The sequence below is a fragment of the Pleurodeles waltl genome, chromosome 6 (genome assembly GCF_031143425.1).
Source record: "Pleurodeles waltl isolate 20211129_DDA chromosome 6, aPleWal1.hap1.20221129, whole genome shotgun sequence".
NCBI lineage: Eukaryota > Metazoa > Chordata > Amphibia > Caudata > Salamandridae > Pleurodeles > Pleurodeles waltl.
In genome coordinates, this window is record NC_090445.1 from 704,734,261 (window position 1) to 704,761,884 (window position 27,624).

Below are 27,624 nucleotides of genomic sequence, written 5' to 3' on the forward strand. Positions count from 1 at the left end.
ATGAGTGCAGTTACTATAGTGTGGTTCTTTTTGAAGCCTGATTGTGTGTTATCCAGAAGGTGGAAGAGCTCGAAGTGGCTTGTGAGGTTTTTTTTTATGGCCTTTTCAATTACTTTCTGGGTAGGAAAACATGCAGATAGGCTGGAAATTGGGCAGTTGGCTTGTGTCAACTGAAGGTTTTTTGAGAAGCAACATCACAAAATAAAATGATGGACGGAGTGGTGAAACTTTTCCAACACTCACCCCCAGTCACAGATCTGGGTTTAATCCATTGTTATTTTGCTCACCACGTCACCCCAGTTTGGACCCAGTCATATGCAAATCGGTCTTGACACTGTTCCCATGAGGAACAGTCCAGCTTCAACTGCTAGGCCTAGGTCCTTGCCCTAAGTGGGAAGGATATGCCCAGACATGGGTCCCTTGCTCACTGTGCCACTGGATTCAAGCTAGCCTGGCTGATAAAGGGTGATACCCTGAAACCAGTCCCAGGATGCTTGTTTCAGGTTCAGGGAAGACCTGGCCTGGTAGTTCGGGCTGGACTGTTCCCATGAGGAACAGGGTCAAGACGGATTTGCATATGGCTGGGTCCAAACTAGGGTGGCATGGTGAGCAAAAGAACGATGGATTAGACTCAGATCTGTGACTGGGGGTGAGTGCTTGCATTGTTCAACACTCCGTCCATCATCCTTTTGTGTTGCTAAGGTTTTTTGAGGAGGGCATTGACTGCTGTGTGCTTATACGCTTCCATGAAGGTGGCAGAGGTGATGGAGTTGTTCATGAAGTGAGTGAACGTTGTGCTGATTGGTGATGCTCTGAGGTACTAAATGTGGTTAGAACAAGAGTCTGATTGGGCCTCAGAGTGGATGGTCCACATGAGTGTGGCTGTTTCTTATCTGGTGAGAATCTTCCATATGATCAGGTGATTTTGCTTAAACTACAACTTTAGAGTAGTCCGACAAGATTTGCTTTCCCACTCATAGGTGACATAAGTGAACTAATTTCAATGCACCAGCGCTGAATGTGAAAGGCAGGTTATCGTTGCCCTGCAGAACCCTATCCAATACATTGTTAAGATAGAGTTGTTGCTTTCTGGTTACTAATAATCCCTATAAAGGAATTGGGGCAAGCTATTTCATTGTTCACAATATCACACACTGCACTAAGAAGAATAGATACTTAAATACAATAAAAGCATATACTACAAAGGTAATAACATATATCTCAGTAAAACTCATTACATCTAAAAGAACTACACAGGATATCATAAAATCAGCAAGAAGGCATGTTATAAGCAATGAGAATAAAATGAACATTTCTAACATGGATAAAATGTCATCTAAAACCTAGCACTCTAAGGGCCTGATTCCGACTTTGGCGGGCGGCAGAGGCCGCCCGCCAAAGTCCCGCCGACAAATGACCTCACCGCGGTCAAAAGACCGCGGCGGCCATTCTTACATTTCCGCTGGGCCGGCGGGCGCTCTCCAAAAGAGCGCCCGCCGGCCCAGCGGAAATGCCCCTGCAACGAGGATGCCGGCTCCGAATGGAGCCGGCGGAGTTGCAGGGGTGCGACGGGTGCAGTGGCACCCGTCGCGTATTTCAGTGTCTGCATTGCAGACGCTGAAATACTTTGTGGGGCCCTCTTACGGGGGCCCCTGCAGTGCCCATGCCATTGGCATGGGCACTGCAGGGGCCCCCAGGGGCCCCGCGGCACCCCCTACCGCCATCCTGTTCCTGGCGGGAGACCCGCGGTCAGAATGCCCTTGGGAGCACCGCCAGCCTGTTGGCGGTGCTCCCGTGGTCGGTGACCCTGGCGGACACCGGCCGCCAGGGTCAGAATGACCCCCTAAGTCTACTTCTATGAGCTAAATTGAGAGAGCATGGAAAGCACAGCAACTTACAGTCTAGAGTTTCTTAGGGAGAAGTGATGCACTACATACCTTTTTGTCAGCAAAAACAGTTATCAACAGGACGTGAAGGCAGTGTTCGCTGACATATCTGCTGAAGTATCAGACTTCTTCCAGGACTTGGCAATATCAGCACTGAGTGAGATGTTGTATCTTCAAAGTATACCAGCAGTAGGTGAGGTCATCTTCTGTTAGAATCAGGAGCGATAATCTGGGTGAAGGACAGCTCAATTAAGTGGTCAAATTGCGGTCCTTATGTGCTAAATCTTGCTGAGATTGAAATGTTCTCACATAAGAGGACTTCAATTCAGATAACACTATTTTGAATAGATGTCTGGACTTGTTCTTATCTGATGTAGACATGGTGATAAGTAGACAAATGTCACAGCAGGTGTTAGAGCTGTGTCAATGAAATATCTGGACACTTTCACAGTTGTTAGAAAGATAAGGTCAGACAACACCTGAATCAAATGGCGGACATGACAATGATGCTGCACAAAAGGAGGAAAGATGGAGTCCTCCATGATAGAAGGTTGCAACCTCCATAATCTAAAACGGCAATTTTCATGATCTAAAATGACAAATGAGGACACCTGAAATGAATTCAGATGAGTTAGACCTTAAGGGCTTAAATTCAGTGGTGGTTTTCATTCCTGATGAGTTCACTAGGATTTGGTTGACTCACAAAGTTGCTGTTGATGCTTGTGATTTTGGTGTGGAAGAAACGTCCATCCTGGCTGGACAGCATAACTAGAAGGTTTGCTTTTTGTGGAGGAAACTCAGCAGAGCAAAGGTCAAATAGCCTGGTATCCTGTGAAATGATCTGACCAGGGTGGATGGGGTCAGGTGGCGCTAGTCTCCGCTGCTGCCTGGTGTATCGGGCCAGGCCCCATGCACCTGCCTGTTGCCTTTTTCCACGCAGTGTGTTTCCGCAGCAGTTCGGAACAACCATTCTGTGAGATGGCCGTTTCTGACAAGCCTAAGACATTGTACTCCTGTATCTTGCTGAGGATGCAACTTGGCCCGCCTCTCCCATTTGTTGCTTTGGAGCAGGCTGGGTCTGCTGGTGCCTGTGTGACTACCCTGTCTCCCTAGCCTCCTGCAGTAAAGCAGGGGCTCCCAAAGCAGACTCAAGCGGTGTGAAGGTTGGTCCAGGATAAGCACATGGCTTTTCTTCCTATCCAGCAGGTGCAGCTACCTGGTTGATCCTGCTAGTGGCGAATGCTTGTCTCAAAGATTAAGCCATACATATGCAAGTACACATGGCTGGTATAGTCAACCGGCAAATGGCTTATTAATTCAGCTATGGTTCCTTTGATTGTTCCATCTGTTACTTGGGTAACTATAGTAATTGTAAATTTAATACATGCTTAAGAGTGACCCTAAAAGCATGCATTTGTCAGACCAAGACAAATGGTTGCATGTCTTTACACATATTGGTGACTCTATATGACCTTTGACTGATTGCACCTTTTGCGATAGGGATGATACAAACAGATGTTTGCCCTATAAACTTTCAATGGTACTTTATGTGCCCATAGGTGTGGTGAATCAAAGTTACATTCCAAAGAGGGAGCTTGACAAATACCACATCCAAGGAAGGCAGCAGGAGCCCAAATTTCCCACTCTTGACTCATACAAGATTCCTGAGTTCCTGTATTTGGAATGAGTACACTTTAAATCCTTTAACGAGGATCCATTCTCAGGCAAGTCTGATACTATCAACTGTGGTAATTCCAGCTCCAATAGCATATACTAAAGTTGCTACTGGTATAAAGCTTGTATTTAGATCTTGCGATCATGCTTGTGGTCCACTGTGAGGAGAGCAACGTCTCATCTCAGCCTCTCTCTTGGTGCCTTCTTGAAATTCCTTACTGAGTGTCCTGGTGGTCAGAAGTGTTTACTTAAAAAAAATGAGTGTTCAAAGCAGGTTGGTAGCCTGGATACTTCCACTAGGGATAATGGAACAGAACTCCAGTTCTGTTTTGTTCGTTTTCAGAACTGGGGCTATGATTAAGAGGGACAGCAGGGAGTATTTGCACTGTGCTATTAGAGGTGAAAGTCTTAGGCCTGTGTAAGACAAAGCAAGGGTATATGACAAAAATGTTTTACTTAATCAAGAATGAAAGTCGGAGGTTCAAAGGATATTAGATACTTTTGTAGTTCTGACCATAAATGATGCTGACTGGCAATCCAGAGACATTGTTCCGTGAACTGCTTAACAGCTTTTGGGAACCAAAAGCTTTTGAGTTCTGGGGAGATTATGATCGCAAAGCTGAAGTTTAAAAACTGCCAGAAGGACAGGACCAGGAGTGGAGCCTGTGGCTTTATTTGACTCAATTTGTCAATACTGAACAAGTACGGGGCAGGTGAGGTTTTCCCTATTAATAGCTCTTTCTCAAATTTGTGGATGGTGGTGAATGGCTCTTAGTTGTTGGAGTAATTGTATGATTCCGTTAATGAATAAGACTCCTTCCCACTAACTAGTTACGTGGCACCCCAGCGGACGGTGCTCAACTTCAAGGGAAAAGTGGTATTCAGCCAAGATCAAACTGCAACAGGTCTGTAATGACCTTAAGTGTCTGGGACTGCACACGCTACACTGAACAGATTAACAAATGTCTACTCTGCATGTACATTTGCTATTTAATGACCGTTTGCCTGATGGCTGCCTTGTGAGAAAGCTTATGCGCCTTACAGTGGGGCTGAGTGGTTTTGGTGACAAGCCAAGAATAACAGCTATAGGCTTGAATAGTGTGCAGGGAAATGTTATGCCCAAAACCATATGTCAGGCCTGTGTCATTATGAAAACATAAAAGGCCTTACATACTTACTGTGAGAAGCATATGGTGAAGTTAAGTCAGATTGCTGAGGTATGATCTGTTTATAATGAAAATATATGATAATGCAACAAGGCCTACTCGCTCTTTTGAAAAGTATCTGTTGAAGGTAAACAGCTTTTAAGGGTGGATTGGTATTACACTATCCTATAGACATGAGGCAGGCTGTTACATGGAACCTAGCCGACTGTGGTAGTAGGCAAGGGTTTTAGTGCTGGTGACTCATCTGAACAAACCATAGGAATATACAATTTGCAGTGTGGTAATCCTTGTTAGGCTCTATTAGTAAGCATTTTGTATTAGAATGACAACTGTATTTTGTTCAAATTTGTAATTTACTTATGGTATACCTAATGGTTGCTGCGAGACGTCTTATTCCCCAACTCAGCATGTTTTGAGCTGATCCTGGTGACAACTTCATGATGAAGGCTATAGGTTTGATTGCAATGAAAATTTGTGATGAAGGCAGTAGGACTGACGTACAGGTTGTGAAAGTATATGTTAAAGTCAATAGGGATTTAAGGGTACATTGTAATTACTCTGCATTAAATCCTGCAGATATAAACTATACAGATATGTAGATAGAATTGCAAGTAGGCATGCATTTTGATGCGGACTATCACCTTATTACAAAACGTCTATACCAACAGTTTGTCAATCAGAAACCCAGTTAGGACCTCTATGCAGAGATAATAGTTTGTGTTGCTAACTGTAATTGTATGCAATGTAATTGTATGACTTCATACCTGATGGTTGTTTTGTGGAAAAGTTAATACTCCTTTCCAGAGGCCTCGGTTAGTTGTGGTGATTATGCCATTCATTGTAGCCACAGGCTGGATTGGTTCACTTGGAAAAATATTTCTGTTGCCATAGGTCTGACCTGTTTATTACGAGAGTCATGATAAAACACATTAGGTTTGACATATTGATTGTCAAAAGCATATGTCAAAAGCAATATGCATTTATAGATATATTGTGTTTATACAAAACATCAAATTACCTTTGTAGGGAATGATTTTGGTTACTGCCTCTGACAAAACCTAGTATGAGAAGATTTGTACTCTAATAATTGTAGCTAGAATCTCTTCTTGGATGTCTTCCAAGATATTGTAAATAAAAATCTAAACACATACATTCATATATATAAATATATATGTATAGCAAACCGCATTGGGTAATGGTTCAGTCTGCCTCATTTTCATTGGATCTTTTGCACTGTTTAAAATGGCATTTTCTGATCATGTTTGTACATCCACCTGCAAATGAATGACTTCAGTATCGGGTTAGTTGACCAGTCCTTTAGTTTTAAGTGTTCTCCTTTTAAAACTTCAGTTTTATTTGTTTTGCTTCTCCTCTTTGTTTTAATGACTCTTAAGAGGATACCACAGTCCCCCACGCGCTGCTAATGAGTTGCTTTCTTGCCACTCAATTCATCAGCAATGAACAGCATTCGATCCGGCCACTATGTCTAAACCAGGATAGCATTATGGAATGCTTGTGTTCATAATGTTTTACGATTTCAAGAAAGTCAACACATTGGTGCCAGCTATTCTTTAACTTTAGAGCAATAGACTATTTATAATACCTTTGCAAGATGGACACATCCTGCTATGTTTAATTTTGGTACTGAAAACATATGCCCTCAGTGTCAGAAGACAGCAGGTTTTCTTTGTTCTACAGATATTCTTTTAATTTATCTTGCTTATATTGTTGAGTTTGTGTGTGTTTTATTACAGGAGTGTCGGAGGGTGAATGGAACGATGAGTCAGAAGGCTGATAGATTGATGCATGAGTTCAAAGTTGTGTGCAAATAATGACTTATTGAATTTCTGCACTTACCAGTGACACAAAAGGCACTTTCAGTCATAAGCGATACACATTGGCATTACTAATGACTGTTTTCTTTGGTGTCAATTTGACATCATGTTTTAAATGTCCCAATGAACTACTGTGGACTACAGATTACAGGTGTGATCTGCGTGAAGTGTCTAACATCACTTAGGGCCTGATTTAGATATTGGCAGTTTGCTTACGCTTTCGCAACGATGACGGATCTCCAGCCTGACGAAATCTAAAATTCAATATATATTGTATGGGATTTAGATCCCAGAAGATGGGATATCCATCACCATTGTGATGAAGTAATCCATCTGCCAAAATCTAAATCAGGCCCTTAGTTACATGCCTATAGGTTGACACTCTCTGAAGAAAGGATTCCAATAACTTTAAGATATTAGCACACAGATGTTAGACTTGGCATCATAGGCATGGTCTCCCCTAACTTTTTGCCTCTACTTCCCAGGTTGTTTGTGTGCGGACTATTTCAAGGAATATGTTGTGCAAACAGACACCTAAGGGCATGGTATTGGAGAAATACTCACAGCTTAATGAAGAGGGACTAGATCAACCTGTTGCCTTCCTTAGAAGGAGGTTACTTCCCGGGAAACAAAGGTAGAGTGCAATTGAACGTGAAGCTTTTGCTGTGGTCTGGGCACTGAAGAAGCTCAAACTACTTGTTTGGGACTCACTTCCGGGTTCAGAGAGACCACAGGCCCCTCAGATGGTTAATGCAGATGAGGGGTGAGAATCCCAAATTGTTGAGTTGGTCCATCTCCCTACAGGGAATGGACTTTATGGTGGAACACCACCCTGGCACCAACCACGCCAATGCTGGTAGTCGGTCCAGATTCTTCCGCCTTAGTGATGAGTACTCCCATGGTTGGTATATTTGATTTACTAGTAAGTCCCTAGAACAGTGCACTAGAGGTGCCCAGGGCCTGTAGATCAAATGCTACTAGTGGGCCTGCAGCACTGGTTGTGCCACCCATATTAGTAGTTCTGTAAACATGGTTCAGACTTGCCACTGCAGTGTCTGTGTGTGCAGTTTTAACTGTCAATTCGACTTGGCAAGTGTACCTACTTGCCAGGCCTAAACCTTCCCTCTTCTTACATGTAAGACACCCCTAAGGTAGGCCCTGGTCAGCCCCATGGGCAGGGTGCAGTGTATGTTTAAGGTAGGACATATACCAATGTGTTATATATGTCCTGACAGTGAAATACTGCCAAATTAGTTTTTCACTGTTGCAAGGCATGTCCCTCTCATAGGTTAACATGAGGGCTACCTTTAAATCTGATTAAAGTGTAGATTCCCTTTGGGAGCAGATGGACATAAGGAGTTTGGGGTCTCTGAGCTCACAATTTAAAAATACATCTTTTAGTAAAGTTGGTTTTTAGATTGTGTGTTTGAAAATGCCACTTTTTGAACGTGAGCATTTTCTTGCTTATACCATTCTGTGACCCTCTAGACAGTGACACAAAGGGGGCTGGGGTGTAGCCTGCATATCCTGATGAGCCATCTGTGCTAGGAGGGAGAGAAGGAGTGGTCACTCACACCTGACAAGGCTGTGCCAGCCCTCACACAATGCAGTCTCCAACCCCCTGGTGTGTGTCTGGGGCCTGGCCTGGGCAAGGCAGGATCTCACAAACAAGACACTTTCCTTAGAAGTAGGCCTACTTCTAAGGCAGAACTGGGTATAAGAGGGGCACCCAAACCTTGAAAATTAGATCACTTCTGGACTCAAGAGGAACCTCTGCCAAGGAGAAGGGCTGAAGAGCTGAGGCGAAGTGCTGCCCTGCCTGTGACTGTGCTTTGTGGGGCTATACTGCAGTTGCTGCTTCTGTCTGGTGAAAAGGGACAAAGACTGGACTTTGTTGTGCATTCCTACTAGTGAATAAATCTTCCAGGGCTTGACCTGAGCTTGCCTCCTGTTGTTTAAGTCTCAGGGCCATCAAAGACTTCCCCTGCCAGCACCTGGACTCTCTGCTGAGACTCCTGCCCTGCCAAGTGGTGCCTTATCCAGCTCCTGGGCCCTTGAAAGGTGAAGCTGGCAGTCGAAGACTGAAAATCCATGCACAGACTGCCGTGCGGGGAATTGTTTGACGCAGCTGGGACATGACACGCCGCCAGCTTCGCGGCTGAAATCTACTCTCCGTCTGCATCGTGGCTGGAAGATCGACACATCGCGGCTGGAGAAACGATGCACAACACCCGCTAATGGAGGTTGATAATGGCACAAACCCCACACAATGCGGTTTTGTGATACCGTGCAACCGTATTTTCAACGCAACATCGCTGGATATAGAAAAAAACACAAAGCCTACCCAGACCTGAGGGTGCCTGTCCGGATCGATGCATCGATCTGTGGCAGAGACAAAAAACTACGCACGCCGACCGAACGGGAGGAGGAACGGCGCACTGTCTCGCTTGCGATTGGGAAATCGATGCACAGCTGGCCTTTTCCGATGCATAATCACCTGTGCAGTGTTATTTTGACGCAACCAAAGTACTTTTTCACACTAACAGTGTTCCCACTGTTTTCAAAAGGATTTAAGACTCTTTTGCTTTTTAAATTCATAACTTGACTTGTGTAGGTTGGATTTTTGGCATTTTGGTCTTTTTTTGTTTAGATAAATACTACCTTTTTCTAAACCTGTGTTGTCATTTTGTAGTGCTTTCACTGAGTTACTGTGTGTTGGCGCAAATACTTTACACATTGCTTCTGAAGTTAAGCCTGCCTGCTCGTGCCAAGCTACCAAGGGGGGTGAGCGGGGGTTAACTGGGGGTGATTCTCCTTTACCATGACTAGAGTGAGGGTCCTTGCTTGGAAAGAGGGTAACCTGACTGCCAAACAAAGACCCCATTTCTAACAATAGACACAGGTTTTTTCAACACAACCCTGTTGCTGACTTTCATATAAGTGCTCACAGAGTGACATTAACACATAGTTACATTTATGCACTGCAAACTCAGCTGTGAGGTGAATGGTTTGAAAAGTGTTATGGATCTAAATTGAATTGATTAAAGAATGTATTACATTAAAATAGCTTTCAGCGACTACCCAAGCTTGGGACAACGGAGACAAGTAGTCAGAAAAATTAGAGAGATGGAAAAGATACAGAGTTAGACTGCTCACCCCACTTTTCAAGCAGAAATGGGCCCTTTGTGACAACTACTCACCTGGCCTGATCCCTTACACAACTAATGGTGGAGTCTTCAAATCACTTGGGTATGTATTTATTTAGAAACAATGTAACTTTTACTACAAAAGTGTTACCCGTAGTTCTCCTCAGACTTTATTCAGGAGCCAACACTGGTTAATAGCAACTCTTGATTTCTAGCTCAATGATCGAAAATATAAATGTATGTTTCAGTTCCACACTGTTGTTCTTATTCTAATGGGATAACAATAGGCAAATTGATGAACAACTTGCTTTTGAAATTGCACTTTTGTTTCTTTTTTTCTTTTATTGATGTAAAGTATACACTTTGAAACACATGCAAATGAATAAAGAAACCACACAGAGAACCTATTTTGCTATATAATTTGTTTTACATTATAGGGCTGCGCTCTCTAGGTCAACATGACATTTCTTGTATTTCTCTCCCCAGCTGTTGGTGACTCTTCTACTACAAAACGCCCCGGTAAGTGTTCCATGTACTATAAGCCTAAAGTCCTGTGCATGGAGATGTCATTATTGATTGTATGTTGCTACTGGTCACATTGGCTGCAAAAATCAAGTAAGTGAATTCAGAAAATAAGTGTTCTATCTTTTTGGGTCTGACACTAACCAGCTTTCCACCTGGGAAGGCCAGGATTAGGAGAGAATTGATTGATGGCCTGCATTATAGTGTGCATAGGATATTACAGTCCAAACAAAAAATAAGTTCATATTACTTTTCATCTATGCATTAATGGGGCACCCGTTGTGTCTCATAGAACCCACTTGTAAAACATTCCTACAATATTATATGCATCCTAATACTGGACAAAGCTGGCTATGCTGGCATGCAGTAGCGACTGGTTTGAGGGAATGGATTAGGCTTCATACCTCACACAAAAGCTCATAATCCAATAGTTACACATTATGGGCTATATTTATCAAAGTTTTGCATCCTCCTTATGTCACGCAAGAATGCACAAGAGCGACCCAAAAACTAAGTGAGATATATCTTGCGTGACCTTGCATGCCCTGATAAATCTAGAGTAACGCAAGGCAGCACAAATCTCTGCCTTCAAGTACTGCGCACCAAGGAGGCGTTCCATGTGTAAAACATGGGTGTTCCAGTGCATCCACATAGATTTTGGTACACTCCCAGATTTACCATTAGTGGTCGACCTGTGAATATGTCAAAATGCTACACCTTCCCAGGTGAGGCTTATTGAGGAGAAATATCTTTATTTTTCCTCCTTTTTTCCTCTTTCTTTATGAGCTGCATTTTGCAGCACGCAAAGAAAGAGGCAAATGCCTCTCAGAATTATTTATGTGCAGGAAGGTGCACCTTTGTCATAAAAACTATCCTGCCTTCAACACATGCACCCTTGCACCATGATGAAGTGTGTCTGTGTTGGAGCTAGGCAGTCAAAAGTTCACCAGCACTAGAAAGGGACAGAAATGTGCAATTTTTGGTTAAATACAGTGCGTTCCTGCCCTTTCCCTTTCACGCACTGGAGCCCAGCAAGAAGGCTTGCTGTATTGCGCTGCGTGAAAACATAATACATATGGGCCTATGTGTTTGATGTTATACTCTTGATAAATGAAGTTCCTGTAGAGAAGAGCACACTTTTTCTACACCTCACATAGCATTGGCATTCTATTGCAAGAGTAGAAATATACTTATTTTCACTTTCAGCCTGTTATGTATCTCATTTCTAGTCTTTTAGAGTATGTAGGAAATTAGTTATCTGTTCAGTTCTTTGCTGAACAGAGAATGGCAGGTTTGTAACTCTGATCATAGCAACAATCTTCAGTCAGATTTGCAATCCTAATCCTGAATGCATGGCCATAAGGGTCTCTGAGAGTCTATGGGGTTGATTATGACTTTGACGGATGGGTAAGCCATCTGCCGAAGTCCCGATGGGCAGGTTGTAGCCACTGCGTCCGCCTCCCCGTGGGCCCCATTACAAGTTTCCCACTGGGTCAGCAGGCAGAAACAGACTTTCTGCCCACTGGCCCAGCAGGAAACAGTCTATAGCATTGTCTTCGGCTCATAATACAGAAAGGAGCAATGCTGTAGTGTGTAGGGTGCAACAGCACCCGTCGCGATGTTCACTGTCTGCATAGGAGATTTTGTATTCGTAATTTCCATTATGACATTGTCTGCTGCCAGTACAACTGTAGTTACTATATTCCTTGCTGAACAGCTACATAGTCTGTCTAGTTACCAAACTGCCCAGTGTGGAAATTTACCACTTTCTTAGCTATTTCATAGTTGGGACACTTATCTTGGTGCCTGGGAATAGTTCCTGTTCTAGATCTATACTGTCTAATAAGTATACATCAATGAGAGCCATGCACCACACTCCCTGAGCATAGCTTGTTAAACCACCCCTCCAGACTAAGCTGTGTCTTTTGCAACAAAATTGGAATATCAAGCACCAAAATTAGTGAAGTTGCCTCTCCTGTTACTCTTCCAGAAAAACCTCCGACATTGTCATTAAAGACCTCCACCTACATATCTGGAGTTTGTGAAGTGCCAAACCTAACAGGTGACTGTTCTGTCCACAGCATTGTAACAGTGTTGGTTAATAGAGTGCCTAATGTCTGGACATGCAAAACTCAAACTGCCTCTTAGAAATGGTGTCTCTAGTTGGCAGAGGTATATACCGTTGTCTAAGTAGGGGCCACATTCGTAGTCAGGATAAGTCACAATCCAAACTATTCTGTGCCCACCCTCTGGTAGCTTAGCACTGAGCTGCTGGCTTAACTTAGAAGGCAATGCATAAAGTACTTGTGCAATAAACCATGAAGTAACAGTGAAAACACCACAAAAATACAACTCACGTAAAAAAAAAAAGAAAAAAAAATAGAAGATATTTATCTGGTTAAATTAAGGTTGAAACGATAAAGATTCAAAAAGCACAAGTTGAGATATCACTTTGGCAAGTTTAAAAAGAGTTTTAGATCTTAAAAAATCAAAAGTATTCTCTGGTTTGCGTCTAAATTACCACGCATAGGAGGAGATGTATGGAAAAACGAGGTGTGTGTCGGATTAGCCAACACAGCACAACGATGCATCATTTCTTTCCATGCTGCAAGGGGCTTTGCGTTGATTTCCTATGCGCAGTATAGGACTGTCACAGTGATGTGGGGCTCTTGTGACACCCAGAGATGATATGGGGAAAAATGCTGGGTATGCGGGAAGCAGTCACAGGAATTGCGTTGATCCGACAGGACATGCGTAAAATTTTCATCGGGCTGTGTCATTCTGGCTTGGCTGTACAGCGATCCGGTAGGGCTGCGCGTCAAATTTCTGGTTGCAAAGCAGGTGCTGCATTGATCTTCGCTCAGGAAGCAGGGCTTTGTCATTCCAGTTCAGCTAGGCAGCGATTTTCTCATCTCAGAGCTGTGTGTTGTTTCCGGCAGGCTGGCGCACAAGGAGTTTTCTTGAAGAGATAAAGGTGGTCATTATAACAGGGTTAACATGGCAGTATCACTGCTGACAGGCTGGTGGTAATGACTGCGAAATAATGACCATGGCAGTGAACCCTCCCATAGACAGCCAATGTACCACACCAACCACCAGTGCGGTGCGAACACTGAACACAGCGGTTGCCACCTACGGGCAGGTAGAAGACAAGGATCTGCCCACCATATTAAGACATAGCACACCAGGGTGTAGCAACACCAAAAGCCTGGCGGAAACACTTATAAAAGGAGACACTCACCTCCAGCGACACACAGGAGTCGGCCGCCGCCATGGAACCCGAACTGCAAGTCTTCCCAATGCTGTACCACGCCACTGCCGTCCTTGAGCATCAATGCCAACAAAAACTATGATGATGAGTACAGCTGCCTAACACACAAGGGAGGGAAGGAGGGGAGAGTGACACACCACACACCCAGAAATATCTGCTGAGTAAAACAGCAAAGAAAAGAAAGCCAGGACATATACACTGTTCCAACCACTGTATTCAAAATGCAAACACATACATAACTGTATATATATATATATATATATATATATATATATATATATATATATATACATACACACAAACACACACACACACATTCATATACATACATACACACACACATTCATATACATACACACACACACACACACATACATACACATACACACACACAGGCCCAAAGGCAAGTCCAAAGTCACAGATGCCCACAGGGCAAATGCCAAGCCCCAACATGACTCCTGACAACATCAGGGCTCCACTGTTCAGGGGCATCATGTTGGAAATGGGCAAGCACCTCAGGGAGGAGGGGGGCATATCATTGGGAGAGGGGCGCCTTGCCAACTGGTTCTGGAGGGGGTGCCTTGCCCACTGGTTCGGGATGGGACTCCTTGACCTCTGGTTTGGGATGGGATTCCTTGGGCACAGTTTAGTGGGAGGCCTCCTTGTCTATGGATTTAGGTGGGGCCTCCTTGGCCTTGGATTTGTGTGGGGCATCCTTGGCTCTAGATTTTGAAGGTTGCTTCATGGTCTTGGTAGTAGGTTTGGGACGGGCTGGCACTTTAGCCCTCTGGTTTGGGGGGGTAAGGAGTGTCCTTGGTGCAGGAGGGGACCAGTGTCACACTCAGGTGCCCCTTAGTGGCAGCTGAAGACATTCAGGGTGGAGCAGTGTCAGACTGGGTGCTTGAGGTACTGGGCTGGGGGGTGGGACCTTCCTCTTATAGGTAGGAGGATGGGGAGTGAAGAGGTCAAGGCAGGCAAGGAAAAGCTTCTTAGGGCTAATGGGGTGGGGTGTGGGAGGAGGGATGGAATAAAGGTAGAGGGAGTGGTTGTAGGAGGAGGAGGTGTGCTGACTTGGGAGCAGGTGAATGGACAGTGTTCGTGTGTGAGGTGGATGGCTGTTGGGGGTCTGAGTGCGAGCCTTTGTGTGTCTGTGGAGGAGGGGCCAGAGAGGGTGGGGGAGGACAAACATGACGTGTGGATGGATGTTGTAGTGGTATCTGCAGGTATGAGGTGGTGATGGTGGTTGTGACTGCGCATGTGGTGTGGGGTGCATGTATGCTGGTTTGCTGTTGTGGTGACTGTGGGCAAAACTGTGCAGCTGGCAGGTTCAGGGACTGTTGATGCATTGCATGCAGGTGTGAGTGAGGATGTGACTGAGGGAGGAGGAGGAAGGGGAGACAGTGGAGTCCGTAGATGGTATGTGTTCATCTGGGTGTTGACTTTGTGAGTGCTTGTGGACTGAAGTGTGCTGCCTGTGTGAGTCTTGTGTGTTTTAGGTGTATGCTTGTCAGAACGTGTGCGTGGGATAGGTTGGGGGTGAGGAGAATGGGACTGGGAAGTGGTAGTTGGAGGGGGGAACGGATGAAACATGGATACTGGCTGCCGTCAATGAAGAGGCCACAGCCTGAAAGGATCTCTGTAGGGCCGCCAATTCACAATGAATGCCCTCCAGGAAGGCATTGCATTGCTGCATCTGGGATGCCAGCCACTGGATGGCATTCACTATTGTTGACTTCCCTACAGAGATGAATCTCAGGAGGTCAATAAGCCTCCTCACTGAGGTCAGCGTGGCTGACAGGGGCAGTGCCTGAGGTGCCTGGGCGAAGGAGATGCCCACCCTCTTGGGTAAGCGGGCATGGGCAACTCAGTGGGGGGCTACTGGGAGGGTGGTGCTGGTATGTTGATATAGGGGGTGGCAGTACAACCTGTAGCTGGGGTGGTCCCAGAAGGGTCCGCCACCAGCAGGGAGCTCCCATCAGGCAAGGAATCAGTCAGTGGTATGAGCTCCTGTCCCTGCCGTAGTGCTCCCCTTGCCCTCTGTCCCACTGGTCCCCTCGTTATCGGTGGACTCTGCCTCCTGGGTCCTGGGGGCTTCAGCTCCTTCACTTGTCGGTGTCCTTCCTGCTTCGCCAATTATGCTAATGCACACATGGACAGGATGATAAAAGGAGAGAGGGGGGAGAAAGAAAGGGAGCACAGGGTCAATCACAGCACCAAGAGCAAAAATGGCATACATATCTGTCACACACTGAGAATGTGCAGTATGGACCACACTGGCATACCATTGGCTAAGTACCACAGCTGGCAGGATCCAAACACTGCCAGTTACACACCAACCACGACCAGCTAAGCCCTGTCTGACACGGGAAGCCAGATACCTCGCTGTCAAAAACATGCATTTCACTCTATTAACCTAAGCTGGACTATGCAGCAATGTCTAATCTGGCATATTGGGGCATCTACTGACTAGTACCCTGCACCCAAATCCCATGCCAGGCAACAGACGTTTGTCAAACACACTGTACTTATTCCCTTCTGGCTGCTGTGATGCCACCAAGCGCCCATCCAGCTCTGGGTAGGCCACCGCCAGTATGCAGGTCATCAGTGGGGTCAGGTTCTGACGGGCACCCCTCCCTCATTGGGAGGCCGTCCCCAGCTGGGCCTCCTCGGTCTTCCGGGCCCAGCATCTCTGGTCCTCCCACCGTTTCCTGCAGTGGGTGCTCCACCTGCTATAGATTCCCATGGTCTGCACGTCCTTGGTGATGGCCCGCCACAACCCCTTCTTCTGATGGGTGCTGACCTGCAGAGAAAACATATAGTGGGACAACATTAACCAGACAATCCAGCCTGTCAGACATATGGTCTACAAAATGCATTATCCCCTCATCAGGCACACACACGACCCAGTTCCCTGCATTAGCACTGCCACCAGCCATAACCCCCCATACGACACACACACACACATCTCCATGCAGCCATGTCGCATTCAACGTACCCATGGCTCATCTGTTGGTCTGGAGGCCCAAACAACTGCCCATTCATGAGCCTTTCCAACTCCTGACGTGAAGGCTGGGGCCATTTCTCCAAGCCATGCCAGGTTCCAGACATAGGCCACAGCAGCACACACAGTGGAGATGTCGTCCTGTGGAAAGTCAGGAATTAAGTGAAGTGGTAGAAATAAAACAACGGTCATGTCCGCATCAGTGAAAACCGTCACTTCTGGCGTTGATCATCATTGGTTACGATAATCCATAGAGGGCTATGTTAGCCAATGATGAATTGCACGGCGGTGCAGACAGCCTCAAGCCATGATGCAAACCCCAGTGGAGCTAGGTTACTTCTACCTGTACCTGCGTACAGGACAGGCGGGTGCCATTTTCTATTGTTTGTACACATGTGCAGACTGATAAGTGTGTCATTGTAGTCAAATGTTCTGACCTATACAATTCCAGTGTCCAACATACAAGCATGCTCTGTGTACACTGTTGTAGTTTGTTCATGCTTCCTGTTGTCACTCCCTTCTTACTTTTGGGTCCCTTAGGTACCAACCACTGCAGAGGAATAGGAAGAGGATGCAGGTACCCGTGTACAGACCCCTTGTGGACTTGGCTACACTGGAGGACAGGCACATCATAGTCACCTATCGTCTAGACAGGGCCACAATCACAGAGCTGTGCGCACAATTCGAGCCTGATCTGCTACCTGCTATCTGTAGCAACAAAAGTAATACCCCCTCTTGTGCAGGTACTCTCAGTGCTCCATTTCCTGACAACTGACTCTTTTCAGGTGACAGTGGGATTGGCTGCAGGAATGTCACAGCCATTGTTCTCTATTGTGCTTGCAATGGTTTTGCCACCCTTGCTCAAACACGTGCAGCTACATCACATTCCCCCAGGTAGAGGACTTACCCACTGTGAAGGCTGGATTCTATGCAATGGGACATATACCACATGTAATTGATGCCATTGATGGAACCCATATTGCCTTAGTCCCCCCCAGGGCCAATAAACAAGTGTACAGGAATCAGAGGAGTTTCCACTAACTCAATGTCCAGATGGTGTGCCTTGCTGAAGAGTACATCTCCTACGTCACTGCCAAGTTCCCAGGGTCGGTGCATGATGCCTTTGTCCTGAGGACTAGTAGTGTCCCACAGCTGATGGCACAACTACAGAGGCACAGAGTGTGGCTAATAGGTGACCATGAGTCCCCACCCAATGTATGTCACTATATGCCTCCAGGAGTCATAGTCCAGGCCATTGTGCAGGGCTAATGCGTGTCCCTTACTTCTTGCAGGTGATTCTGGCTACCCAAAACCTGTCCTGGCTACTGACCCCTGTTAGAAATCCGAGAACAGGGCCGGAAAATAGGTACATTGATGCTCACGGGCGTACCAGGAGGATTGTTGAAATTACCTTCAGGCTCCTAAAGGCTAGGTTCAGGTGCCTTCATCTGACAGGTAGATCCCTATGCTACTCCCCTGAGAAGGTCTGCAGAATTGTTGTTGTATGCTGCATGTTGCACAATTTGGCCCTCAGACAGCATATGCCCTATCTGCAGGCGGAGGGGGGGTGACAATGCAACTGTGGCAGCAGTGGACACTGAGGACAGTGAGGAGGAGGAGGATGTGGACAGCAGGTCACATGATCCTGCAGTACTTCCAACAACACTCAGGTAAGACTGTTGAAATAAAAAATTTCTACATTTTAGTGTTGTGCTGTGTGACTGTAGAATAATACAAGTCATTATCTTTGCATCCCACCTGACTGTCACCTATGCCTTCCCTTATTGCAGTTGTTGTTGCAACAGTGTACTGCTGTGATGTGTACAGACTGCTCAGATTCATTTGTTGGATGGGTCAACATGTTACTGGATATTTACACAGGATCATGCAGTTCATTACAGTTCTATACATTGTACATTACCTGTAGCTAAAGCGCTAGTACTCAAGTTGTGTACAAGGGTGTTTATTGAAAATTGGTATACAATGGGAAGTGCAAAAGAGTGGGGTGATCGTTGGGAATAGTCCAGTGTAGTGAGCCAGTCTGTTTGTAGCACAGGCTCAGTGTTCAAGGGGCCAAAGGAAGGAGAGCATTGGCAGTTCAAAATAGTTAAGGTGACAGTGGAACACAAGGGGGATATTCAGGAGGGCCTCATTTCCTGGTGGTGGTCTTGGCCTTGGCAAGTGTCTTTTGTCTGTCTGGGTCGCAGGGACCTTTTGCAGGGTGGTTCACCTTCTGCAGGGGGAGGGGTGCTGGTGACCTGTGGGTCCTTTGGCAGGGCCTCCTGTCCACTAGCTGCAGCAGATATGCAGGGCTGGTCAGTACACTGGCTAGTAGAATGGGCCCGCTGGTATGCTGTGCAGTCCCTCATGATGTTGGCTATGTCACTTAACACCCCTGCACTGGAGACCATGGTGGTGTTCAGAGTCTAAAATGTTTGCTTGATCTACTGGTGGTGTTTCCCTGCAGCCACTGGTTTTCCTGCATGATGTTTATCACCTGACCCATCTTGTCATGGGATTGCAGATATGCCCCCACAACATTAGTGAGTGCCTCCTGGGCAGTCAGTTCCCTTGGCCTGTCCTTCCTCTGGTGCACAGCTGTACTCCGACTGTCCCTGTGTCCCCCGACTGGTGTCCCAACTGGCACTGATCACTGGACCCTCATTGACTTGCATGTGAGGTGTGGACTGGGGTCCCTGTACAGGTGGGCACACTGCTGATTGACATTTCGTGGGGACAGAGGTCTGGGGACGTTGGTTGGCTGCTTTGGTGTTGGATACTGAGGGGGGGAGTCTCTGTGGGACTGGGTGTTGGCTAGGGTATTTGACTGACCAGTGGTCCCTGATGGGCCAGGGAGTTACTCAGAGTTCCAGAGTTGCTGTCATCACTGGGGGCATCTTCTGGTGGGGCACTGGGTAGTCGTGGCACCTCCTTGACGCGGAGATTGCCTGGGGCACCTGTGGGGGATGTGAGTGGTATTATGCTACATGTCTGACATATTCTGCATCTCCAGCTTTCCCTATATTATTGCTGTTGCCCTGCCACATTTGATTGTGGGATTGTTAGTTCTCAATGCTATGCATGCATTGGTGGCGAGTGTACATGCAGGGCTGGAAGGGATGTGCATGCAGTGGGTATGGCATGCAGGGCTTGTCATTTAGGTTTGTTGATTGTGGTGGTGCACTGTGTAGGATGAAGTGAGGTGATAGCTTTCAGGGTGAGGGTCGAGATGGCATGCAGGTATGGGGGGGTGATAGGTAGTAAATGTTGACTCACCAGTGTCCAGTCCTCCAGCAACTCCACTGAGCCCCTCAGGATGAGGACTGCCAAGACTTGCTCATCCTATGCAGTCAGCTGTGGGGGAGGAGGTAGGGGTCCACAGTCAGTCCTCTGGATAGCGAGCTGGTGCCTTGATGCAATGGAACTCACCTTCCCCCATAGGTCGTTCCACCTCTTCCTTATGTTGTCCCTTGTGCGTGGATGGAGTTCCATGGAGTTCACACTGGCCACGATCCTCAGGCATAGTTCCATCTTCTTGCCAATAGATATCCGCTATACCTGTGCTCCAAACAGCTGTGGCTGTACCCTGACTATTTCCTCAACCATGACCTGCAACTTTTCATTGGTGAAACAGGGGTGCCTTTGTGGGGGACATGGGTGTTGTGTGGTGTGTGTAGGTTGTGTTGGAGTGATGTACGATGTGGTTGGGTGTGTGTGCGCGTGTCGGATGAATTGGTAGTTGGGATGTGTGTGCAGTTCTCTTTTGGATTGTCCTCACAAAGTGCAGCTGTCTTGTCGTGTTTGCAGAGGTTTGTGGGTGATGTGGGTGTGTTTTCTATAGTGCTGTTGGTGGGTGTATTTAAGTCAGGTGTGGGTTTTTTGCTCTGGTCAATATTGTTTTGTTTTTGGGTGGGCATATCCGTCCCAGAGGTATTCACCGCCAATGGTTTACCGTAATTGAATGTCCACTGTGGTGATTTGTCTGTCATTATTTGGAGGGTGTTTTGGTGGTGTAATGGTATAGGTAGTAGTTCTGTCAGTTTATCATGTTCAGTGGTCTGGCAGATTTGTGGTTGTGGCTGTTTTCTGTCAGTTTTGTGTAGGTGTCATTATCTGACAGACAGATGTTCATCTCCGCAGCAATATGTAGGTGGCAGTCACCCCAGCAGAATTCAGAATTTACTGTCAATGTCATAATGAGGGCCATAGTCTTTTTGGCCGTGAAACTTCAGAAAACAGGAGGCAAGCTCAATCTAAGCCATTGGAGAGCACTTCCCAGCAGAGTCAGAGGCCAGTAAGGCAGCAGGGCAACAGCAAGGCAGCAGTCCTTCACAGCAAAGAAGTCCAGGTGAGTCCTCTGGACAGCCAGGCAATTCCTCTTAAAAGGTTGTAGGTTCTGGTCCAGAAGTGTCTGATGTGTTTGGTCAGGTCAGGGACCCAGTTTATATACCCAAAAATGCAAATGTGCACAAGGTCCCCTTTCAATACAGGTCTGTCTGCCAGGGTCCAAGTAGGGGGTGTGGTAGTCCATGGTGTGAGGGCAGGCCACTAGCCTTTGAAATGTGTCAGGCCCTCCACCCTCCCAGGAAGACCCATTCAGTATGCAGATGAGTGTAAGTGTGACTGAGTATCCTGTGTTTGTGGTTGTCTGGGGGAAATGTATAAGGGAGCTGCCAACCAGCCCAGCCAGACAAAGTTTGGAGACAGGCTGTAGATGGGTTTTAAGTTTTGGGTAGTGTTCAATTTTTAAAAGTAAAAACAGATGGACGGAATGCGGAGCAAATCGAAAAATCCACCGCCAGTCACAGATCTGGGTTTAATCCATCAGTTGTTTTGCTTCCCATGCCATTCCAGTTTGGACCCAGCCATATGCAAATCAGTCTTGGCCCTGTTCCCCATGGGAACAGTTCAGCCTGAACTGCCAGGCCAGGTCCTCCCTTGACCAGAAAAAAGCATCCTGGGACCGGTTTCAGGGTGTCACCCTTCATCAGCCAGGCTAGCTTGAATCTGGTGGCATAGCAAGTACGTGACACACATCTGGGCATACCCTTCCCACTTGGGGCGACAAAAGAAAAAACAGATGATCAATGGAATGCTGAGCAAATCAAACATTTATCCCAAGTTACAGATCTTGGTCTAATCCATCAGTTTTTTTTTTATTGCCGTGCCGTTCCAGTTTGGACCCAACCATATGCAAATCAGTCTGGACCCTGTTCCCCATGGGAGCAGTCCAGCCCGAACTGCCAGGCCAGGTCTGTTTACTTTCTAATAGTGGCATTTCTGAAATAATAATATAACATCCAACCTCACCAATAAGCAGGATTTTTTATCACCATTCTGGCATACTAATCCTGACCTGTTTACCCATTTCTGATCAGAATCTACCACTCAAACAGTATAAAAGGGCAGACCTAATGCTAGCCTATTAAAGTAGCAAGTCTCACAGTAGTGTAAAATTAATATAGGAGTTTTCCACTACCAGGACATATGAAACACTCATGTATATGTCCTGCCTTTTACTAATATAGCACCCTGTCTATGGGTTACCTAGGGCCTTCCTTAGGGGTGAGATATGTATGAAAAGGGGAGTTTAAGGCTTGGCAAGTACTTTTAAGTGCCAAGTCGAAGTGGCAATGAAACTGCACACAAAGGCCTTGCAATGGCAATCCTGAGGCATGATTATGGGGCTGCCAATGTGGGCAGCATAATCAGTGATGGAGGCCCACTAGTAGCATTTATTTTACAGGCTCTAGGCACATGTAGTGCACTTTACTGGAGACTTGCAAATAAATTAAATATGGCAATTGGGTATGAGCCAATGTTTGAAGGGAGGAAGCATATGCACTTTACGACTGGTTGGCAGTGGTAAAGTGCGCAGAGTCTTCAAACCAGCAAAACAGTGTCAGAAAAGTTGAGGGAGGCAGGCAAAACGTTTGGGGATGACCAAACTAAGACTGCCTGGTATAACACTGCCCATATGGCTGGCCACAAGCCAACGGAATAGAAAAATGCTACCAAATAGTGGAGAAGACCTTATGCCGCACCTCCAGATCCAATCCAGTCAGACCAAATAAAAACCAGGTCAGCCTTGCCATAATAGCTAAAGAATCATTCTACACTGGTGAAGATGCTACTTTAGGAATTCCTAAAACCTCACGGAGTCTCCCTAGTAATGCCCCAGAGCCTAAACCACCCCAGGGACAGGGTTGGTGCTGCTGCACGTTCTTGAAAACAATGCAATTCATCCTTGGCTTGCAACGAGTAAAATACATCTTCGCCATATGTTCCCTCTATTTGGGCAGCTTTGTTTATTCCAGTTCTGTATAACCTCTTACCTGGCTGCATGGCCAAACAGGGGCTGCAATGTACATTCTAGCTCAACATGCCAACAAACTGCCACACAAATGAATCTTCCCTCCCAAAAAACACCCTGCCAATGACCATCCTCTTACAAAACATGACCCGATAGTACAGCTAACATGACAAGAGTGAAGAAGGGTAGTAATGGTACACCGAATGTTGACTTGTAACTTCGCTAATAACACTGGAGCAAAATTGGTGTTCTTCCCTTTTCACAAACACTGGAAGGCATGCCTTCATTCAGCATCCGATAAGTAGACCCCAAAATTTCATGATGGTGGAAAAGCAGAAAGCATTACTCCCAACACATCCACACCAAGTTCTGTTAGATCATATTGCCTACCAACATATATGTGAATGTAGTCTAACCCCAATTATTGCAAAAAGTTTAGCAAGAAGAAAATAGTGGACACCCGCTGAATAAATGTCCGTATTAATTCACTAGCAAGGCATGCATAACCAAATATCCACCAGAAATGTACTTGCTTGATTTGGAAGCTTATTCAGATGGGGCACAACGGAACTCTACTATAGCAGATTGACTCAAGACAACAGTGTTAATCCACCTAGCACTGCTCCTTGCACTGCAAAGAAAAGTTCAGTGGACCCACCAGGATACAATCCTGTGTCTGTCAGGTTACACACTGATCTATAATGGATACACTAGTTCACCGAGCCATCTTACTATGGCCCTTCTGAAAACACATAGCTGAAACGGAACTAATAAATCACATTTAGATTATACCTCTCCTCATAGGACAGCAGACAGGAAATTTTTGTCAAAAGAATGTTCCCAGCTTCCCAGCATGTGTAGATAGCAATATCAAGACAGCACATAGGGTAGCAAGCCAGCTGGAAACCGCCTATTCTGTGCCTCACAATAACTTTGGCCTCCTCCCCCCTAAGATTCCTATAATCCTTATCAAACTTCCTTTGCAGAGCAGTACTGCAGCCCCATTAGAGTGTTACACTTCGATTGTAATAAAGTGTCAGCCCCAATCCAGCAGAATTGTAACTATTTTATATATCTTGTTTTTTAAAGTGTACTATCTAAACAAACACCCTAGCCCTTTGAGCTAGGGTAGTGTGTGGAATATCAATGCTCCTGTGTGCACATGTGCCTAGAGCAGTCTGCCAATACTACACATAACAGGTTAGGGGAATCATTTACTGGCCCTTTATTATCAAACACACATTATGCTTACCATAGTGAAACGTATGAAATGTCTGACCACAAAGTCTTAACCCAATATTGCAGAGACACGGTAATAAGGTAAAAATAAAGTGCACAGTCAAAACATTTGCTGACAGAGGAAAATCTTGAGATGGCCTCAGAAAGCCACAGAAAATAAAGTTGCAACATGCTACCTCAAAAATCATTAAAGCTACCCTCACAGCAGTCCTCTCTTGCCTCCACTGCTTGGGTTAAACAGACACCCCTTAGCGTTCCTTTTGTACTTCTGCAGTCTTCTGGCACTCCTTAAGTAAGAATTGGAAACCAAGAGAGGCACGGTTATGAGAAGGAAGGGGACCTGAGGGAAAGAAGCAATCCCTTAGATTAGCCTTCTAAATTGGGATGACTATCACAGAGCAAGCAGGAGCAGTAGAGATCTGTGGCAATCTGGGAACAAAACAATCCAGGCTGCAAAAGGACAGGACAGGGTGGCTTCAGCAGTAAACAGGGTTTCCTACTCTGATTGCGCCCTAATCAACGTGCCCTGCTGCCCCTACCGACCACCCTGGTGGTCCTGCCCGCCCCCCCATCATCCAATAGTTGCCTAACGCAGTAAATAGCCTGTGAAAATTCTAAAGGCGCAGCCTCTGCAGGCTACCGACCTCGACTGGTGTGATTTGACCCGCACCTCTCTCCGGGGCCTGCAACCTCATGTTGTATCCCCTTACCCATTTTTATTCATTCACACTTCCTTGAATTCACTTGTAATGTCATTCATTCTCAGTCACTCACACTTAGGCACAGGTTTACTAAAGCTTTGCATCACGTTCATGCCACTTTTGTGACGCAAAGCCAATATTAAGTATTAGGGTGGAATTTAAAATCCAACACTAATCAGGATTTACAATGGACAATATCCAAAAGTAATTCAAAGTTGCGCTATGCAAAGCTTTTTAGTACTTTACATCAAGGGGCATCCCATGGGTGGTGCATGGGTGTTCACATGCAAACGCTCATGTTTTTTTTTTTTCATATAAAGAGCGCACATATCATTGCATTATGGTGCAAGGGGATGAACGCAGGTGTATGTCTGCCAAAAGTGCACCAGTGCATGGGGAGAAAATGCACCAGCACATTTTGGGCCAGATTTAAGGAAGTGGCCTAACAGCACCTTGTAAATATGGTGCAGTGCTCAGGGCCACAGGAGCGTCACAAAAAGTGACACTCCTGTGGTGCTAGGGGCCTTTAAATACTGCCCTTTGCCTCTCCATTAAACACCAGGCAGCGCAGAAAATTTGGTGTAGCGTTGGCTTCAGTCAAAAATAGTAAATCTAGGCCTAAATCGCACAGTCTCAGTCACTGACCCACCCATTTTCACTCACACAAATGCTTACAGATGCAGATTTATAAGCCCACACATACAGTCATTTACTCTCAATAGCAAGCATGCACACAACATGCTTTTCAAAGCTATATTTATTTACCACTGCTGCCACCAAACGTCCAATTTCAGATAAGTGTGCACTATTTATTACACTAATAGTGAATAATAATTACTTCTCCTCACTTACTTGGTAGTCATTCACAATGATGTAGGAAGAATAGGAACACATCATATACATCACATACATACAAACATAAGTTCCCAAAACCCAATACAAACATTTTAGGCTAGGGATAGTTGTAAGCCAATGTAAGTAGTGAAAGGCTTAATACATGGCATGCTAAAAAAGACAGACTGTGGGTTCAATAGAAAAGGCAGGTCATATTTAGGACAAACACACACGTATTACTTAGGAAACTTATACACATGATGCATTGTTAAGTTAGCTGTGCTGAAACACACAAGAGGCCCAAGCCACATTTGAATGAGAGTTTTTCTTTGGAGCTGCACCAACTGTTGCTTTCAGAATCTGCACTTAGCACGAACAGGGGGCAACAAAAGGGTGTATCCTGCCTTAGCGCAAGGGTCCTAAAAACCACAAGTCATTCATATCTGGGTCAGATGAGCATTTGCACAAGGCAGGGCTACCGAGAGCATCATGTAACAATCACTTGTTGTGCAGAAAGATCGAGATGTTGAATGATGTCAATGTTACTTGCCCACCCATGAGGCGACCAATAATGGTTCATGTGCTCTTTTCGAGAGGTACCTCTCCCCGATTATCTTATCTGTACTGCTTGTTCTTGCTTACATCAATGCTGAACTTGTGGCCATAGTTTTTTGTGGTTTTTACAGTATAAATGCCACTGCTTGTGAACTAGAACTTTGAACTTCAGTCATGGCCTCCATGTTGACTGCCTGTTTTTCCCAGCTGAAAATCAATTAAACCTCTATTACTTTGTCAAACTGATGTGTCTTATTTTATTAACAGATTTCCTTCCAACAACAACAATTGTCCTTGTATTTTATAAAAAACAAAACTTTGCACAAAGTCAATTAAATGCAACTTCCAATTATTAACTGTTTTGTGCTGGCCGTTTACAAAAGGAGATGGAAACTGGACCAACAGACAACAAAAATTTGGTGTGATCTTCATGATTCATCGGTTTCCAAAAGGGGTACAGAAAGGGAAAACTCCCGAAGCGCTTTTGATAACAAATGTTGGTCACATTCACTAATTTAGACATTTGGAGGCAATAAGGAAGCTTCAATGTTTTCCCACCAGCAATCCAACAGTGTGCTTGAAAAAATGGAGACAAATAATGTACCAAGCTTAGAGGTCCAAAAAACATGCAGATGTTCCATCTGTAAACTATGAGTATGACCCACGGAAGAACGCATAAGTCTAGAAGTCTACAATTTTTATTTTTCGGCCTGCAGTGCTGGTGATAGTTGGGATTACTAAAAACTACTACAACTATGAAATTTAATGGAATAAGCCAGCCACTTGTAGCTATGCTCATTGTTTTGAACAGTCACATTTTTTATTAGAACAGAACGACCACATACTGTACTATCTGCAGCCTTTCAAGCAAGGTGAGGGAGACCTTTGCATAAATCATAATTCTACAACCAATAATCCTATATCAATTTGACACTACTTCCAGCCCTGGGCAAGCTTGTGAATTGTGGTGTATCAGTAATCTATGATGGATGAGATACTTAAAACAATTTTAAACTGCTGAATATTTGTTCACGTTTCGCAATTATTACAAATGATTTTATTTTTCTGCCCTAACGGGGACAATCAAACCTATTGGTAGAATTGAACGCATTCTGTGATGCATCCCCTGGTTGCGGTATTTATGATAAACTTGCGCTAGTCATTTTGTAAATGCATGTACGCAGGTATTGTATTCTGTGTTAGCTATTGCAGTGAAAACTTATTTACCCATATAGGTGAAGAGAATGGTAAAATCAAATCTTTGTCATTGTTGTTGTAGCGTGGCACTAATACCCCCGCAGCCCAGGACCCCTAAATCATAGAAGATGCCCATCCTGTGTTGTTTTTTTTTAAGATGTAATGGGTGCTTCATCTCACATAGTAGTACATTAAGTTATCATGTTTCATGATTTCCTTAACATGCTTAACCAGTGTTCCAGTTTTCAGATTCTATATAGTCTTTGCAACGTGTGTCATTTGCA

The 27,624-nt window shown here is 45.3% G+C and overlaps 1 protein-coding gene across 6 annotated transcripts in view; it reads left to right on the plus strand.

The window, feature by feature from the left end:
- The window catches only part of LOC138300183 (LWamide neuropeptides-like), a 342,764-nt gene that overhangs the window by 38,688 nt on the left and 276,452 nt on the right, over window positions 1-27,624 (plus strand). For all 6 annotated transcript variants that reach the window (XM_069239164.1, XM_069239162.1, XM_069239168.1 and 3 more), the window contains exon 2: window positions 10,194-10,226. In XM_069239164.1, the coding sequence (XP_069095265.1) occupies window positions 10,194-10,226 (33 nt within the window). The remainder of the gene's footprint in view (window positions 1-10,193; window positions 10,227-27,624) is intronic.